The 19,549-nt window shown below is 38.1% G+C and overlaps 1 protein-coding gene across 2 annotated transcripts; it reads left to right on the plus strand.

The window, feature by feature from the left end:
- Window positions 1-5,877: 5,877 nt before the first annotated feature.
- LOC136714794 (thiamine transporter 2-like) lies at window positions 5,878-13,821 on the plus strand. Of its 2 annotated transcripts, none has more exons than XM_066692411.1 (5): window positions 5,878-6,102; window positions 6,555-7,329; window positions 11,760-11,952; window positions 12,261-12,402; window positions 12,641-13,814. In XM_066692411.1, the coding sequence occupies exons 1-5, from the start codon at window positions 5,962-5,964 to the stop codon at window positions 12,794-12,796; spliced, it is 1,407 nt and encodes a 468-aa protein (XP_066548508.1). In that variant the 5' UTR covers window positions 5,878-5,961; the 3' UTR covers window positions 12,797-13,814. The 2 variants fall into 2 exon arrangements, with proteins under 2 accessions (XP_066548508.1, XP_066548507.1); XM_066692410.1 differs by lacking the exons at window positions 5,878-6,102; window positions 6,555-7,329 and adding exons at window positions 8,737-9,093; window positions 9,963-10,737 and having other exon boundaries at window positions 12,641-13,821.
- Window positions 13,822-19,549: the final 5,728 nt, after the last annotated feature.

Genomic DNA, 19,549 nt, shown 5'->3' on the forward strand with positions numbered 1-19,549 from the left:
GACCTCACAGGCGCGGACGACCCTAGCAGTCAGACTCCAGGGACACGCATGAGGCTCAAATAGGAGGATGTGTTACAATTTGAATGCAAATAAAACTACTAATTTGACTTACTCGTTAAGACCTAAATAAGTCTCGGAACCCAGCCAATGTAAATATTCAAACTTCGATCTATAGATATGCTGTTTCATTGTGTAGATATCCAACTTCTATCTACACCTATCAGGGAACACCCCAGTGTATATATGTTGATACTGCCATGCAAACAAAGTCATGATTATTCCCAAGTGTTTACCAGTCACTGTGTTCCAAGTCATCAGACATTTAACACAGTACAAAGAACCCTCTTTCCCCCATTACAAAAGCATGACTGAAGTACCTGCCAACTCGTGGATATGTTCTATTTATCCATAGCGTGGCAGATATAATGTGATTTCATAAAAGCTGACAAAGAGTTTACCACTGACATTGCTCAAATACCGCATTGATAAAGTCTGATTGTTCTTCTTTGCTTTTGGTACCGAGCCACATGGCGATGGATCAGACCAGAAGTCTTTAAATACGTCAAAAATGCTCTTTGAGGAGTTTTTACTTTAATACAGACTAATTAGATGCTTAGGTGATATTTTGACAGGTCATGTCTTACACTGAGTGTCTCTAAGCTACCCAAAAATATCCAAAAGCCCATTCCCAGCCCCTCTCTCTCTCATTCAATATATATTTCAGTATAATTATATACTTATATATGCAATAACTATACACTTTCACGTTAAAAATCAATCTGTTGCACATGTGTACAGTGCAATTTGCAAGCAGTACAATATAGTTTAAGTGAATTAAAGTGTAATATTGCCTTCAGAGTTTCACTGTTATTATTTACTTTATCATATATATATCAAATTTATGGTTTGTGTGATTACAACTATGAATAAGGAAAGCAAAGTGTGCCATTAGATGCTCTGAGCCATCAAAGATGAATTAGTTAAATTGTAAAACATTTCGTTTCTCACTTTACTGTTGAGCCCAGAGGCGATCTCCTAATGACTCATTGTGTTTGAGTAATAACAGAGTAGTTTAATATCTCGGCACATTCAGACGCTTAAATAGCTGCACATCTATATGCTGCAGGATATTGCCACTGACATTAGATTCTCTTGTATTTATCAGTTCGCAATTATTTAAAATGATTACATGATGCAAATCATTTAATTACATATCCGAGGCGATTTTCCCAGGGAATCCATCAGAGGGAAGACATTTATCACTAAATCCAATAAAGTCCAGCTTTAGATAGTGGAGTGTCATCATTTTTGTCGGACTGGGGTGTTTATAGGAGAAGTCTGTAAACTTGGCTTCCTCAACAGAACAGGCAAGAAACATAACTTTCTAAAAAAAGAGCTGGCATAAACACGCTGGTTAATGCTCGTCCACATGTGGGTGTTTTCGACAGCTTCGGTCTGTTATGGAGCTGTTTTCCTAATTAAAATAATGTGGAGTTTTGAATGTTGGTAAGGTCAGGCATGGCGTCACGCTTTGGACATGTTCCCTGCATCCCCCCACACGGGAGGCCGGGATCTCGACGCTTTGAAGCGCAGCGTTACGTGTGCCTGTTGACTTGCTTGGTGGAGGCGACACTCACGGACGGGGGGGGGGGATAAATGATGGTCTTAAAAAGCGATCGTTGTACTTGTGTGTTTCTTCAGACAGGCGCATATTGCGGTGTTACCCGCAACAGGCACTTGTGAACGCGCGTGGGTCTCGCCGAGGAGTACATTATTTCCTTTTGCCATTTTTCCAACTTAATTAAAATAGGACATGTTCTGTTCCACTCTGTTGCTCACCTAATTATCAGGCAATGCTGGCTAGTGTTCTGGAGCAATTACACTGTACATTTTCTTGACTTCGCTCTGTCATAAAATAATAAGCTGCCGAGTTTCACCGGTGCCTCGGAGTGCTGATAATGGTGGGATTTGAAGGTCAAATATGGCTCTATTTTTAGACACGTTCCAATATCCCTCAAAAGCAATCTTTCTGATATGTATTGAAACTTGGGGGGCTGCTGGTATGGCGACAAATCATTTTGGGAAATGTGCAGTTTATTTGGATGGCTTAAGTATGACAATATTATAATAATATGATATATCTATATATATGAACGGGTCATTATTTCGGCAGTACAGGTAGAACATTAACTGAAATCCAGAAATTATTATTATTATTATTTTTATTTATTTATTTATTTATTTATTTATTTATTTATTTATTTATTTATTTATTAGCAGATGTTCCTTACCCAGGGCAACTTACAGTTGACACAAGACACATTTCAAAGCATTGCAAAGTGCAGTTATACAATCAGTACACAATACAATGTGTTATGTAGAAGACTGTCAGTCCACAGACAACACAAACTATCGGCTGCAAGGAATAGTGTGCCGTTTGTTCCTGAAACCAAATTTAAAACACATAACAGCGATGCCACTTTAAAGCTGCATTCCAGCACTTCTGTTTCGAATTGAGCAGGATGAGGTGAGAAAAGACAGATTAGTTTTAACATATTGATGCATCTTTGTGACTAGGCTTCTTTAAAAGACTGCTTATACTTATGGAAATGATAATTCAGAGTAAATCGCTGGCTGACAGCAGGCACTTGGACTTATGGAGCCGTCAAACAGACACAACACAACTTGTGAGTAATTTTGTGGGGAACAATGTAAGATATATATATATATATATATATATATATATATATATATATATATATATATATATATATTCTGCCTCACTACATATTCGTCCTCTAATTAATAATACAAAAATGTATATAAAAATCAGTTGGACACAGTTTGAAGTGTGTGTATATATCACAATCCTTCATATGTATTCATACATTCAATGTACAAATAAAAGTTGATTTAGCAAAGCTATGTACATGTATTATTGTATATATTATACAAATAACTTAAAAAGTAAAGGTTTGTGTGACTCAATATTGTATATATGAATAGCATATGTGTACCAAACAATTGTAAAATATCTTATTGTGAATTTATAATATACAAATCCATTTAGTATTTAGTTCACTCAGCCTGGCTAAAATAACGTGGAGGAGGTTCTTCAACTCTGCATGAGCGATATCCAATAACTCCACAATAACACAACATTGATGGTCTGTGGCATAAAGAGCAGACGGTTTAATTCATATTGTTGTATTCTCACATGCCTTACATTTTAAATTGTTAATCTAACTATGTATAGTAGTAGAAAAAAAAACATATTAAACCAATAGTTTTCTACTGAAGTGTTTAAACTTAAAAAAGTGCCAATAAGGGAACATGATTCATTTACAAATTCCAAAAAAAATGTCTTTCTGTGTCGTACTGGCTTAATCATCACAGTGAAAACATCTCAAAAACAGCTGCTAATATTGCAATGAAGTCGACGCAGCCTTAAACCCATTAGCGGATCGGAAAGTGTCCCCCTCTGAAAGGCGAGCAATATGAAGGAGCACATAAAAACCCACCGGTCTGAGTGCCTGCACTTACTGTAATGGCTGCTGTGATTGTCAGATGTGTGGGACTTGGGATCGGGTTCATTCAGTTCTGATCAACAGCGGGAAAGTGACTGCTGTCGGTGTTTGGAGGAAGGAGTTGGAGATGCTCTCCAGCTTTTAGTCCTGAGTACATGTCCCTCGCCAAGGCGGCAGGATGAAGTGTTTATCTTTCCAGGCAACAGTGGCTAAAGAGTTGGGTTTCCTGATGTGTGTGTTGCTACCCAAAGTGGTGTTTTTCTCCCATATCCTTCTAGTCTAACTCATGTGGCTTTAAGTGGATGCCCCAAATAGGCCGGGCGGAATGGTGCCAATGGATCGCAACACCCGCAAGTGTGGGCTAATGACTTTAGGAAATGCCACTACTCATTAAATTATACAGTTTGATAAATACGCTGGAGCACCTGGCAGAGCACAACCCTTCCCTCCACAGACCTTGATGAATGCCCCCCTCAAATAATTGAGAATAACTGGAGCATATGCCAGATTCGAGCACGTTGTGAGCTCTCGTTTGCACATCTAGTTCACAGCGGGTTAAAACAGAAAGTGTGGCTCTTTTCCATCCTCTGATCCCATGATGAAGCGCAGGTGTTGGAAATTATCGGGTGAAAATGGTCTTCGGTTATAGATTTCAGTTGGCTCATTGGATGGAGCGTTAACCAACACTGTGACACTGTCGTGTGTGTCATTCAGGGGATGTGTGCTGTGTTACATTGCAATAGTTGTGATCTTGATTGATTGAATATGGAAGCATTGTTATTTGATGATTTGCTAATAAGAACATAGATCACCATACCTAAATATGTATTTCCAAGCTGTCTGTTTATTAATCGGTCAAGCATGGGAGAGAACACAATATAAACTCCTTACATCTCTGAAGTCTTTGCATCACCTGACAATATGACGAGCACTGCACTTCTGTATCTGGCCGGATTATGGAATGGCTAAGATTAAAATAAATGTTGTTGTTGTTTTGTAACTGGAGATTTATTTAATTCATTGTCTTACAGTAAACGTTTCTAGGGAGATCACATTTATTCTTGTTCTATAGTGGCACTGTAGCATGAGAAACATATATTGTATGCTAAGCTTATATAAATTAGTAAATTACTCCCAGACCATTTCTGGACCACATTAATTTAAAGTTCAAACGCAGTATCTTCTGATATTCTAGTTATTGACGTTGATCATGAAATCTTAGGTCTCGTTGGAGCCTCTGTCAATAATTGTGTGGAGCTGTGTACATTATATAGGTAGTGCAAACAAACGACAGCCATTGGATTTGGGGTATATTGGTCAGTAAAGTTTAAATGATGACGGTGTGTGAAAAACAAAATGTCAAACGCTGACTTCTAAACTCCTTGCTTTTATTGCTATTATTTGTTTGCACTAAACTCTTTGGCTGCTTAATCATATCACTGTCCCAGGCAGTAACGATGCACAATTTCCTCTGAAACACGACCTGTAATGGGTCATTCGAAATAATGTTTTGCTACCTTATAAATTATCTGCCAGTCCAGATATTCTTAACAGAACAAGAATGGATTCCTATACAGCTGGATACTGCTGTAAATCATCTGCATTATTGGGCCACATCAAATATTTATACTTTAACATAATGTGTGTGTATAAATAATAAAGAATATGTTGTTTAATGTGTATGAAGTGCAGGTTTAAATTAGTTTAAAATAAGGTAGGTGACATTTGACAACAGATTACTGCATTCACAGCTGTGCTATATGGTACATAAGACATCTGGAAACAGAGCCAGTGCTTAATATGAGACTAGTCAAATGTATTTTTTTATAGATTACCTATGGCGGACGTATATTTCTTGCTGGCATTAATAACAGTGTACATACATATGTGTGTTGTGTGTCAACAGCTCCCCCTAGTGAAAAGAGCAGGTCACGCTAAAGATAAGAGAGAGAGAGAGAGAGAGAGAGAGAGATCACTTGACCACCACTATTTATTCATGTCAATATTGTTGTACACTTAATGGGTTACAGACCACAATACTTCTGCAAGCCTTTCAGTAATACACAACATTCCATTTCACCCACTGTGATACCAGCCAATGCTTGATTACATCATGCAAATAATGTCAGGTTATCAATGTCAGTATTTAGAATATGGGTTATTAAATATGCATTTAATAGTAGTGATAGCACTGTTCAAATCACTCCCGTCCCTGAGGTAGATTGGCCTCTGTTTAGAAACCAGACCACAGTTTGTTACATTGTCTGTATGTTTACTTTTCTCACACGTCTGTCAGCATACACCTTTGTTTTGTATTGATTTGCCAACACTTTGCCAGGCACTGATAGCACATTACGTTCTCTTTCAGCAGTACATGTAGCAGTGTGTCGTAGTGTGAGTATTGAACAGTGTGTGTGAGGGAACCTGAAACACGATGAATTGCTGTAAACGTGGCACCTGGGTTTACCCGACTGTGCTCCTCTGTGTGTATGGATTTTTCTCCATGATGAGGCCATCAGAACCCTTCCTCACACCGTATCTAACCGGATCATATAAAAACCTCACAATTCATCAGGTAGGTTTGGTTTATATTTTGATTAGGTCACAAATACTGTCAGTATATAGGATTGATTCATAATAAAGTAGTTTCAAAACACCTAAGAACTCATATACAAGAAAATGTTCCAGAACAATCAAACATAAACATCAATGCGCAAACAAACAAGAAAACAGATCCATGAAATTCAATTAAGTGATTTATAAAATGTACAAATATACAATGTAGCTCATTCTACATTAATCAGGTAATAGTGTAATGAGAGGTGGCTGTTAACTTAATATTTAATTCATGTACTTATGTTTTGATAGGCATCTGTATAATGATATCAGTTCCAGTCATTCTAGCTCAGCTAATAGACTTTTATAACACGCTGTACCTCATTAAAAAGAAGAGGTTTAATATTAAGGAAGATTAAGAGTTATTAGAAGGATGTATTTCAATACAGATCTCTTCTCCCCCATTTCAAGGTTTCCCGGCAAGTGTATCCAGTGTGGACGTACTCGAACTTTGTGATTTTGATCCCGTGCTTCTTATTGACGGACTATCTCCGATACAAGCCCGTTATTATTCTGCAAGGCCTGGGGTACATCGCCACATGGCTCTTGCTGTTATTTGCCCCGGGGGTCCTTGCCATGCAGTTCATGCAGGCTACCTACGGCATCGTCACAGCGTCAGAAGTGGGATATTACTCCTACATCTATAGCGTGATCAGTCTGAAGTATTACCAGCGAGTAACGAGTTACTGTCGGAGCATAACTCTAGTTGGGTACACCTGCGGGTCCGTGCTGGGGCAACTGTTGGTCTCCTTGGGGAAAGTGCACTACTTTTACCTCAATGTGATATCCCTCACATCTGTCTCCATTGCCTTCCTCACCTCGCTGTGGCTGCCCATGCCTCAGCACAGCCTGTTCTTTCACAGAAGAGACGTTCAAAGCAGCCGCGCCGAAGAGGTGACGCCCAATTCACAGATTGATGGTGAAAATACCTCACCGCCTTCCTGTGGCCCTCGTACTGAAGAGAAGAGCAGGAATGCCTTTGTGGAAGCTGTGTTGGCACTCCTGGTGGACTTTAAAGAGTGCTACTCCTCCAGAAACCTGATTTACTGGTCGTTGTGGTGGGCGCTGGCAACGTGTGGCTATTATCAAATTTCAAACTATGTCCAGGTACTCTGGCACCATAAGTTACCCTCCAAGAACTTTACATTGTACAACGGTGGAGTTGAAGCAGTTGCCACCCTTACAGGTAAATCAGAAACAACACTTTTTTCATGAAAGATGTCCTCTTCTTTATTAGCTATTTAAGTTCTATAGATGTAGTTGATGTTAAATAAAGAATTGTATTAAAATGCTTTTAATACAACATTTTTTATTAGAAATACTTGCATGTGGCCCTTGTTTAACTTTTGCTAGTACTGACACAGGTGCCTTCAGAATAAATTATTAACAGTTAAGGGATGTGTTTCTTACATGTATCATAAGTAAATAATGGGACAATACGTTATTATCTAGGATATTTTCTTTCAGGTTAATGACATTTAAACTACTTAGTCTCATATCTAGAGATTAGGTAAACTAGTAGGGTCATTTCAAAGTCATTCAGTAGCACACCATGTTCTTGTTATGACCGATCACCTCTTCTAACAAAAGTGAATGAAGAGGAGGAAAAACAACCATTCTGATTTTCATAATGTTTAAAAATATCTTGTGTTTTCAATGGAAGAGGTCATATAGGAAACCTCAAAGTCATAACTGAATCTCAAAGGAATTCTGGATAGACTCAAACATCACAATTAATACAGATGTGTTACAGAAGAAAGGATATTTTGCTCTTGGAAGAACTATATACCAATAGCATAAAATGTCTGTGCATGTTGTATATCCAAAAATGTAACTTTGTTGACAGCTACCTGGGTGTCAGAAATCATCAAGAAAACACCACTAGAATCTCAATAAAATCTGAATTTAAGAATGCAGTAAACAGATGGTCTTCAACAGCTATTAAGCTTAACACATAAAAACATAGTGTCATGACACACAGCTTCCTTCTTGCTCATAAAATCTCAGAAAAGCCATTCTAACGATATACTGTTTACGTAATCATTTATTTATACGTAAGAATTTTTGCGAACCTTCCTATTTTTCAACTTTTTGTAAGGAGAAAGGTTGGTGTGCAGGAAAATAAAATTAAAGTGTTCACCTGATTATATGCTACCACGGTCGCTCCTGACATTTGTTTCAGATACGGGATTTAAAAAATACTTACAGCAGTATAACGTATAACGACTTTCGCTGCAATTATTACCCGTGAAAATATCTGAGTATATGGTAACGCTTTAGAGAAAACTCAATCAAAATTATTATTAAACTTGAAGGTAATTTTAAAAAATACAGTAACTAAACCATTGTTGCATCTGTGCTAGAGGTTGCATTCTGTCCTTTCAGGATGAACCAGTTTCTCTAGGACAGGAGCATGTTTACATTTATAAATTGAATACAAATGCCCTCTAGAATACGTATGTTTGGAAAAAGATCTAATCGTATAGAGTCATTTGGAGATCAGCAAAGGTAGTTAAAATATAGATTTATACGAACCCTTCTTAAAGAGTAAAGAATGAATCCATTATGCTATAAATTAAGAAAGACAAATACATGCCTGCGTTACAGCCGTGTTCATTTACCTAACTACTGACTTAATATCTCTGCTTGAACTTATCTCCACTTTGCAAACATCATAATCAAATGCAATTATATCCTGATCACGTTAGGATGGAAAATAAGCTCACACTGCTAAAGGCTAAGTATTACCTTGAAGAACTGGTGTAAAGACAACTAAATCTCTGAGCAGGGTTCAGAAACAATGGATTGTTGGAATAATCTGCAGAGAAGTGGCTGGGCTTACCCCACTTTAGTGCTCAGTATATATGGATTTTTTGCAATGATGAGGCCAGGAGAACCTTTTCTCACACCTTTTCTTACTGGGCCACATAAAAACCTAACGATTCAACAGGTAAGTCAATATTAAGTGTCAATAATGATGTTTGGAGCTGTGTGCTAAATAATAAGACACATACCATGTTTCCTTTTAAAATATTTCCTAGAAAGAGAACGTAGAGATGTGGTTGGAGCCCACAATTTGGGAACATTTAAAAATAGACTGGATAGGATCCTTGGATCATTTAGTTATGAATGGACACCAAATAAGCACGATGGGGCGAATGGCCTCCTCTCGATCTTATTTCCTTCAATTATTTATTTATTTATTTATTTTACTTTAGAAGATGGGTTGTACTAAATCAGCTACAATTGTGTTGACCATATCTCACATATGCATTTTTGTGTCTGGAGTCTGGGGTTGAAACATGTTTGTTCATTTGTAACCGTAGACACCACTTGGGCACTCAGTTCATCTCTTTATTTATTCTCTTTATTCCATTTTTGACAGTCTGGAGATTGAGTAAAGTTACTCTGTCACAAAGCGTAAAGGTCTGCCTCTACAGTGATTGAAAATGAGATGTCTGCTTTTGAAACTGTAAAAAATAATCTGAAGCATGCTGGGCACCCTGTTGTGCCACAACCTGCCATGAATGACTGAATGAACTCCTCAGGACAGTCATTTCAGCCCAGGCACTGTTCAGTAGTGTTGAGTCGGCCATTCAAATCTCAAAGTGTATTTCTTTATGTAGGGAATGTAACTTTGCAAATACTACAGAAGAAGAAATAGAGAACAGATAACATAATATTTATTTATGGTCATTTAAGTTCATCACTAGTACACCATGTTCCATAGAAACAATATAATTGCATAGTATGACATAGTTCAAATGTTCAGCTTTATTTTACTGAGCAGCATTCATTTATTTGTATTTCTTCTCTAAGGTTTCGAGGCAAGTTTACCCAGTATGGACCTACTCCAATTTTGTCCTCTTGATCCCAGTTTTCTTAGTGACCGACTACCTCAGATACAAGCCCATTATAATATTACAAGGACTGGGATATGTGGTGGCTTGGCTCTTCCTTTTATTCGGACCTGGAGTTGAAGCCACCCAGTGCGCATTGTTTAGCTACGGCGTCGCCACAGCAGCAGAAGTGGGATATTTCTCCTATATATACAGTGTGGTCGGCTTGGAGCACTACCAGAAAGTCACCGGATATTGCCGAAGCACAGCGCTCTTGGGTTACACCGTCGGCTCGGTTTTAGGGCAACTATTAGTTTCCTTAGACAAAGTGTCCTACTACATCCTCAATATCATAACTATCTTTTCGCTCTGCATAGCATCCGTCACCTCTTTTCTTCTGCCGATGCCTTGCCGAAGTCTGCTGTTTTATGAAAAGCATCAGTCAAGCACCAACAACATTGAGGTTTTACAGGATTCCTCCTCGGTGTCAGGGAGTGTCTCAGACGGTTTTACAATCTCTGATGCAAGGAAGAGAGACGGGAACATATTTTTAAAAGTGCTGTGGAAACTACTGACGGATTGTAAAGAGTGCTTCTCTTCGGCACAGCTGATTTCGTTCTCCTTGTGGTGGGCCATGGGAACGTGTGGTTATTATCAAGTTGCAAGTTACGTGCAAATTCTCTGGTCCCATAAAGAGCCGTCGAAGAATTTCACGGCGTACAATGGCGGTGTTGACGCAGTTGCAACACTTGCGGGTGAGAATTATGTCCAGCTACCCACAATGAGATTTCTGAATTTTGGCAGCAATAATTACATTGTGAAATGATGTTATTGATTCCCTATCATTCCCCCAGCAGTGTACAATATAGTGTCAGGTGAGAAAAGGGGGAGAGACGGCAAACACACCTGTCTGCACAAACAGCTGGAAGGAACATGGTGTCGGGAACAGGAAATGCTTGTTAATGATTTATAAATGTCCATATTAAACTGCATTATGAAAGACTGAATATCCCAGAAGCATAAATACAAAAAATATATAGTATCAGCAGTAGCAGCAACATTTAATGTATTGTTTTAGAGTATTGTAACACTTAATGTATTATGTAAATATAAATGCATCGGTAAATTAAGGCAAGAATAAATCCATATCTCATTACAACACATAAACGAGTTATTGACCTGTTTTTTAAAGAAATGAATCATAAATTTGAAAAAAGCAACACTCTTTATGTTAATGTATTGTCATCTAGTTTCCATAACTTGTACCTAAACAAATGTATTTAACATTATTTGTGGTGTTATTTTTCAACAGTGTGTTAAAACGTGTTATTTGTCATTTTAAGTCTATAATTGTTATCCATATGAGCAATCAAAAGCAAGCTCAATAATAACCTACCATCCCTTTCATATTTCTGTTCCAGTTCTTAGGTCTGGTCAATACTTAATTCTGGTGATTTTAATCATTTTAATCATTTTTATTTTTTTCTGAAACAAGAATTATTATAGCATTTGTGGTGCCCCGTATGTAAATCTGCTATTGATCTCTGCTGGTTGAATGAAGTATACTGTAGGCTTTGCATGAAATGAATGATATATTGCAGAGTGAAAAGGCTTTAGGGATTGTGAGGTAGTTTTGGGCTGTCTACCCTTGACAGACCCGTGCTTGTTAACAGCAGCTTGTGTCACAAAGCTTTTGGGAAAGTGGGCAGGCAATCATGACAAGTTCTATTTTCACGACAACAAGTTGCATGCTTGTTATTTTTCTGTCGTCTCACAGGGGCCGCTGCGTCCTTCGCCGTTGGTCATGTCAGACTTGATTGGTCCGTTTGGGGCGAGCTGGCCTTGGGTTTGTTTTCATGTCTGAATGCTGGTTCTGTGTACCTAATGGACATGACAGGCAACATCTGGGTGTGCTACGCCTGCTACGTGGTTTTTAAATCTTCATACATGCAGCTGATCACAATTTGCACGTAAGTCTTTTTCTTAAGTCCTGCAAGTTAATAAATCATGTCTGATATCATAGTTGTGGTTGTTACAGTTCGTCTCTGTGTTATAGACCTAATTGTTAATCATTTCCATTTGCACTGAACAATACAATGCATTTAATCAGAGTTTTAAAGCACAGTGACACAGTGTATGTGAAAGAAAAGGCTCACATTTGCATACTGGGGGAACTCTCCAGGCAGACAGTTTTCCTTCTTCTTCTATTTCAGTTAATGAAACCCAGGACTGTCAAATTGTCAGTGATGTTCTCCCGAAACATAAAACAATATTTCAGTTTTCAGATTGCTAAAAACTTAACCAAGGAGCGCTACGCTTTAATATTTGGGGTAAACACTTTTGTGGCCGTCGCGCTCCAGTCCATACTGACGGCAGTTGTCATCAATACCAAGAGCCTCAATTTAAGCATTATGACTCAGGTAAGTGAGTTAATTACACTGATTACCCCCTCAAAAAATGTCTGTTGGTTAACATACTGTGTAACTGTAAATACTTCACTGAATCTACCATGGTGAGAAAATTAATATATGAATGGGATCATAATCTGAAACTTGTAAACAATTCACATTTATTAAGCTAATAATCTATACTCATTGTCATATGCTGCAAAAATGTAATACGTGTGACTTATTCTCCTTACCTTTGTTCATGTTGCAGTACTTTATCTACGGCTCGTATTTTGCTGTCATTGCATTGATTTTCCTGGGAAGAGGAATCTACACTGTGGTTTATATGAAGTGTATCAAGAAAGAAGACAGTATTGCTGAAGGTTCACTTAGTGAAAGAGATGCTGATTTACCTGAAAATATTTAGCTAAGATCTGCATTAAACTGGATGTTACAGAGAATAATAAATGTGCTTGCTTCTTTAAACAAAAAACTTGGAAACTAAACATACTTTAAGTCAGAAACCTGGGCTCATCCAAATACACAGAGGTGTGTAATTCTGGTAGGAATGATGTACTTAATTAATTTTTAATTTCCTCTGATATTTGATAACAACATTCCATAAAGAGAACATTTGTCAATTATACGTTTTATTTAGATTAATTGCCATGCTTGTTTAAACTGGATTTATTTTTGTAGTTTTTGTCCAGACTAAGTTGCAATTAATTAAGGCTTCCGTTAAGGGTTGGGTTTCCCTTTATAATGACTTAGCTGAATCAAAAGTAGATTCGTACTGACTAGGATTAGGATTCAGACTGTTGTTTGGCTTTAAAAAGGCACAGGTAATGTACAGTTTCAAATAAAGATTCTAGGTATTATTTGGTGATAGGAGCATTAAGTGCCATATTTGTTTTAACTGACTGTGTAGCTGATTCAATTTGGGTCTCTGAGATTAAGATCACGATTAGAAGAATGTTAAGTTGCATGTTTGGTATTTTGACCAAGCTCAGTTTTAATTAGTGGTACAAATGAAGGTAGAACTTGTGGTTTATACTGTTGAATATAATGGGTTATAGTGCAATGTCTTTCCTTTCTGCAACACAATGCAATATCACAGTTTAGAATAAAGATTCTGAATATGATTTATGCTTTATGTTACTGTTATTTTATTTTATTATAGTTAGGTTGGTAATTTATGTCATACAAGGAACACCTATGTGAGAATATTTGGAGGCACACCAATTTGTGTTTTTTTATTATTCTTATTTAATTTAAATGAATGAGAGACTTATTCTTAATAATTTATTCACATACACTGATCAGCCATAACATTATGACCACTGACAGGTGAAGTGAATAACACTGATAATCTTGTTATCATGGCACCTGGGTAGGATATATTAGGCAGCAAGTGAACATTTTGTCCTCAAAGTTGATGTGTTAGAAGCAGGAAAAATGGGCAAGCATAAGGATCTGAGCGACTTTGACAAGGGCCAAATTGTGATGGCTAGACGACTGGGTCAGAGCATCTCCAAAACTGCAGCTCTTGTGGGGTGTTCCCGGTCTGCAGTGGTCAGTACCTATCAAAAGTGGTCCAAGGAAGGAAAAGCGGCTCATTGATGCACGTGGGGAGCGAAGGCTGGCCCGTGTGGTCCAATCCAACAGATGAGCTACTGTAGCTCAAATTGCTGAAAAAGTGAATGCTGGTTCTGATAGAAAGGGGTCAGAACACACAGTGCATCGCAGTTTGTTGCGTATGGGGCTGCGTAGCCGCAGACCAGTCAGGGTGCCCATGCTGACCCCTGTCCACTGCCGAAAGGGCCTACATCAGAAGTGAGCATCAGAACTGGACCACGGAGCAATGGAGGAAGGTGGCCTGGTCTGATGAATCACGAGTTCAAGTTGTTGACTTGGCCTCCAAATTCCCCAGATCTCAATCCAATCGAGCATCTGTGGGATGTGCTGGACAAACAAGTCCGATCCATGGAGGTGGTCATAATGTTATGGCTGATCAGTGTATATCTATTTTTTTACTGTTTACATTTTCAGTCAGTCTAAGTCACACCTGTTTATACCTGTAAGCACACCCATGGCACGCTAGTTCAAAAACAAACACTGATATAAATATGTACTTAAGCTTATTTGTTACAGTAATACTTTCTCAGAATAATTTTAGTTAATAGTCTCCACAGCTGTGATTCAGAGTACAAGTTTCCACAGTCAATAATATCTCAGTTCAGTCTAGTGCTATTGCCTGAAACCATCACAAGAGGGTAGTCACACACTTTGAACATTTTCCACCAGTATTGTTTTATCAGTTCTCTAAGAGTCTTATTATAAAGACTCAAGCAGTTTCATGTAGACATAACAGTCATTAAGTACTGAATTCAGAGGTTAAAATGAATAATTATCTTCAAATATTATTATTGTTTTTTTAAAAGATGTCTCCATCTGAAAAAAGTACTTTTCCATACCTGACACTGGGGAACATTATATGATGGAACATATATTTTTGAAAACTTTTAAATCTTTTTAGTGAGTCACTTCCTTAACAAAAGAACAGGAATGTCATGGAAAATACAAACCAATCGTATTGTAAACCTAAAACATTAGTAACTAGTAACTTCCACTACAGGAACTGGCACTGATGTTACGCTCTTTGAAAGCCTGTGACCTTATTCGCACATTGTCGGGAAAAAATGAATGCTCCCAAGGTAGTAATATGATGAACCGAATTCAGATCCTTCCATGCTTGTCTCAGTGTCCAGTAATGATTGGAAACTGATTAAAATGTTTCTCAGACAAGCAAGACTCAAACTAAGGCACAATCTAGGTTCATGATACATTTTCTTACAGTTCTGCAATAGTAGCATTTCTCTGCATTTCCTGAGCTGCCAGGGCTATTACATAGATATTATATTGCACTGGCACGAAGACTAATTTTGCGTTACGAGTTTAAATCATGTCTGTCAGATATGGGTGTTGTCCACAGCGTTTATGATGCCCCTGATGAAGTGTAGGTGACGTATATCGACTATCTGATGTCATAAAGTGCAATCAAATAATTCCACATCAGTTTCTCCTGTTTCCTATGAATATATGTCATATATGTTTACCAATTCCTTTCTTAAGAATATGACATTTCAATTTTTAGACTGCATATGATGCATGTATCTGCTGAGATTAATTAAATTGTTGTGTGGATGTTGTGTTGTATACAATCCTGACCGGTTCAAGATGCCTGCTGTTGCCAGGATACATTTCCAGTTCATTGAAGTGTAGTTCAAAGAAACGTGTGCAACCTTTTGCTAAGTGAGTCATAAACAAGAGATACTCTGTACACTATTGGATGGGGATGGGGCCCTGTTTGTGAAAGGTAGATCTGAAGCCAAAGAGTATATTTCAAATTGATAAGACAGCCCTTAAACGTTGCTTAAAAACAGCTGTAATCTCTCCTTTCATCGGAGTGATTGATTTTAATGGATTGCCTATAAAACTAAATTGGATGAACTGGGTAAAGTCAGAGTTTCCCATGCTTGCACTATCCAGGTATTGTGAAGCAAATTAATCTTGGATATTCAAAAGTCGTTTACAGAGCTCAATGTATCCAGTGTCTTTTTTGTCATCTTATATTAAATGCATGTGTCAGTCTCATTGTGTATTGAGTGACAAATATGTATGTACTGGACCAATAATAGCTCAAATTCATCACAACATAGGTGCATTTTTAAATGTATAGCAAGTGTTACTATCCGCAGTTCATAGATGGCATTTAAATGTATCCATTTATTTGTAGCTGCCACTTCTCAAAGCTTTATGACAAAACTTGCCATCTTTGTTTGTTTGTTTTATAGACAATCACTTTGGCAATGTGTTTTGGTGCATCTGTGCATGAAAACATCTATTGTCTGCAAAATTAAATGAAAAATGCAAATACTTAAGGTGAGCTAAGAAGCACTAGCAAACAGGACTGCATTAGGCAAAATCTGTGGTCCCATAAATGTCACTCACTCTGCTTGTTTGCTTCTGTCATAAACAGCCACATTGAATGACCTATAAATGTGCAAATGACTTTCTCTTTCCAGACACCACTTGAATCCAGTCGCAATATGTAAAGGGCATCTGTGCGTTTGGCATCCTCGCCTTCTATTTCTGACCAAAGCACTGAAGAAAAAAGTATGAAAGTGGTCTTCAATCAAGTGTTTTTTCCCCGCTTATATCAGTAGTAACCTTGGGCCCACCCACACACATGCACACACATGTGTAAACACACACACACACACACTTCCTAAGCTAGCATTTATAAAGAACAGCATCACAATCTACCCTCTGAGGCAAGAGAGACTTTGTCACTGCTTCTGTTGAATTTGTCACACATGTGGAGGAACCCAACGCTCAATCTATATCTCTCACCTGGGAAAGAATCAGTTGAATGTCACTGACACGCTGAACAGATCTTGACTGGAAATGCCAATGATTAATATACAGAAAGGCATCCCTGTTGAACATATATACGTGTTTTATATCAGTCATCAGATGACTATTATCAATGACATCAGCAACCTTTTAAATGGTGAAGCCTTTTTTATTTGTTCCTTACAATTTGCAGCGAAGCAATTATAAGACCTTGGACCATTTATTCCAAATCAAGTATGTAATGCCGTCAAACAATTAAAAATATGTACATTCTGTAAATATCTTGAATGATGATAAAATTACAAAGTAGTACAGTTCACCTCTTAATAACGAAAGCACTGGTTTTGAAAGTCCATAGTCATCCACGTCATGACTGAGACACAGCAAAATCATGAAGGGGAGAATTTACCTTAAAGTAATAAAACTAATACTTCTTAGCCCTTCTGTCTTTCTTTTCTTCTTCCTGACACGCTCAGATGGAACAATCTTGACATCCAAATCTTTGATTATCTGATATTAAAACTGATTTACCGTCAATGCAGAGCATATACCAAAATTATATTTCAAATCTATCTGCCTGCTATTCTGTCCAGTCAGTCTGATGGTCAAGTAAAGAATCGCTAGCATTAATCATAGTCCACATGCATTGAAAGCACTTATCCTAGTGGTTGATGTGACCTACAGGCCACGATCACTTCCTGTCGGGTTCACAGAGTGATTCATAGATCATGTATGTTTTCTGGTGTCTGAATGGTGTCCTTCAAGCACTTTGTGACCATTTCAGACGTGATGCAGAGACAGAGAGAGAGAGAGAGAGAGAGAGAGAGAGAGAGAGAGAGAGAGAGAGAGAGAGAGAGAGAGAGAAGACAAACTCTGAAAGTCACATGTGATTGATGTTTTGGACAATAATAACCTTTATGGTCTTTGATATAGGAACTTTAATTCAACAAACAAACAGCATACATAAAACACCTTCAGCATGTAATCTACAGTATACTATTTAGTACAGAAGACATTTTCCCTGTTAATCACCTGCTTAGGTGCCAGTCTGTAGGTCTCTGAGATCTCCTAATGCGTCGATTAAGATTTCCAAATGCCAATCCTGACTAAGGTGAATGTCCTTGGTGAATCGCATTGGTGCTCATGTAGCTTTTTACATCATTCTCCTTTGTGGAATCCCCTTTCTGAAAGCATTTAATTTGATTTGTGTATCACGTAGGCTCCCGCAACAATCCATTTATCCCTCCGGCGTGGGATGCCAAGATGAACTGTTCATTCTTTTATAACACCATTACCCCAAGATTGATTCAGTATATTCCCAAAATGATTAATATGTGTTTATAATATGCGCCTTTATTAGCGAGTTACAATTACCCATGGTGCCCCTCACCGGGAGCAGAGACAGGGGCTGCTGAATATGGTTAGACAGTAGAGATGGAAGCCTGTTTTGTAACAATGTTCTGCTGTCAATTGAGAACGTTTAACCATTACTTTTTCCCTCATTAGAAACAAAACAAGAAAAGTACAATGTCATCTTAAAGGGGGTATTTATTGTAATTATTATTATTGAATATCTAATACACTTACAAATCATATACATTAATGTATATATTGGTAGCTTATGGAAAGGAATTCACCTTTGATATTTAATTAATTATTAGTTCAGACCACATCAAACCAGAGGAGCTTTTCCAGATCAGCAGGGACACACGCACCCGGGGACACAAATGGAAATTGGGCTTCAAGGCATTCAAGACAGAAAACAGGAGACACTTCTTCACACAGAGAGGCGTCACAATCTGAACAAACTCCCCAGCGATGTGGCTGAAGCGACAATCTGGGAACATTCAAAAACAGACTGGATAGGATCCTTGGATCACTTAGTTATTAATGGACACCAAACCCGCACAATGGGGCGAATGGCCACCTCTCGATTGGACACTTTCTTATGTTTCTAAAATTAAATTATAATCAATGCTTATTAATATTGCTTTAATTTGCTGATGGACATTGCACACAGTTCTCTCTATAGTGGAAAAAGAAATGTGTTTTTTTGTAACACACATGTAGTTACACATGAACAAAACTCACATTTTATCATTTGCATCTGACACCTGTGAAATTCACATACTGTAAATCAGTGGTATCTTTCCATTTCTGAGTGCAAAGCAATTTACATTCAGAAGGTGCCGGTGCTGGTCTCATTAAAAATTGTAGGCCACCTCAGATTTCCTTCCCCTTGTTTTAATAACAGTAGGTCTCTGGTAAGACTTCGGGAGTGTGGACAGAAACCAGATGAAAAGGTATCCCTGATGCATTTGAAAGCCTGGCTCATCCTTTCATCTGATGAAACACAACAACAAAAACATCTCTGAGCGACGCGGACCCTCTGATGGCATCTCTTTTCCCTCGGAGGGACAGATGTTGCCTTTGCTGACTCCAACAACATGGGTCCCCTCTTATAATAGATTTTAAATTACTTTTCTGAATTACTGCCAAAGGGGGGGAGAAAGAAAGAATGAAACTTAGCACAAGAAACAAGTTATTCATAGTTTTATATACTCTGCAGTGTGGCAATGAGGCTCACTCTCAGATGTGTCTGAATGCACTCTCTGTCTCTCTCTCTCTCTCTGCCTGCTGGTGAATGCAAATAGCTGTTGCTATTCTTGGAGACTAGAGCAGATCTAGATGAGACAGGCTGCCTTAGATGTGCCAATGGATAAGAGAGGTCGGCTCTCGGAGGTCCAGGGCACCAGAAGGTCAG

This window comes from Amia ocellicauda, chromosome 19 (assembly GCF_036373705.1).
Source record: "Amia ocellicauda isolate fAmiCal2 chromosome 19, fAmiCal2.hap1, whole genome shotgun sequence".
Taxonomy (NCBI): Eukaryota; Metazoa; Chordata; class Actinopteri; order Amiiformes; family Amiidae; genus Amia; species Amia ocellicauda.

Coding starts and splice junctions, on each gene's coding strand:
- LOC136714794 (XM_066692410.1), top strand. CDS start 8,944: ATGGATTGTTGGAATAATCTGCAGAGAAGTGGCTGGGCTTACCCCACT. Junction 10,738..11,759: donor CGCAGTTGCAACACTTGCGG/GTGAGAATTATG, acceptor GTCGTCTCACAG/GGGCCGCTGCGTCCTTCGCC. Junction 11,953..12,260: donor CAGCTGATCACAATTTGCAC/GTAAGTCTTTTT, acceptor ACAATATTTCAG/TTTTCAGATTGCTAAAAACT.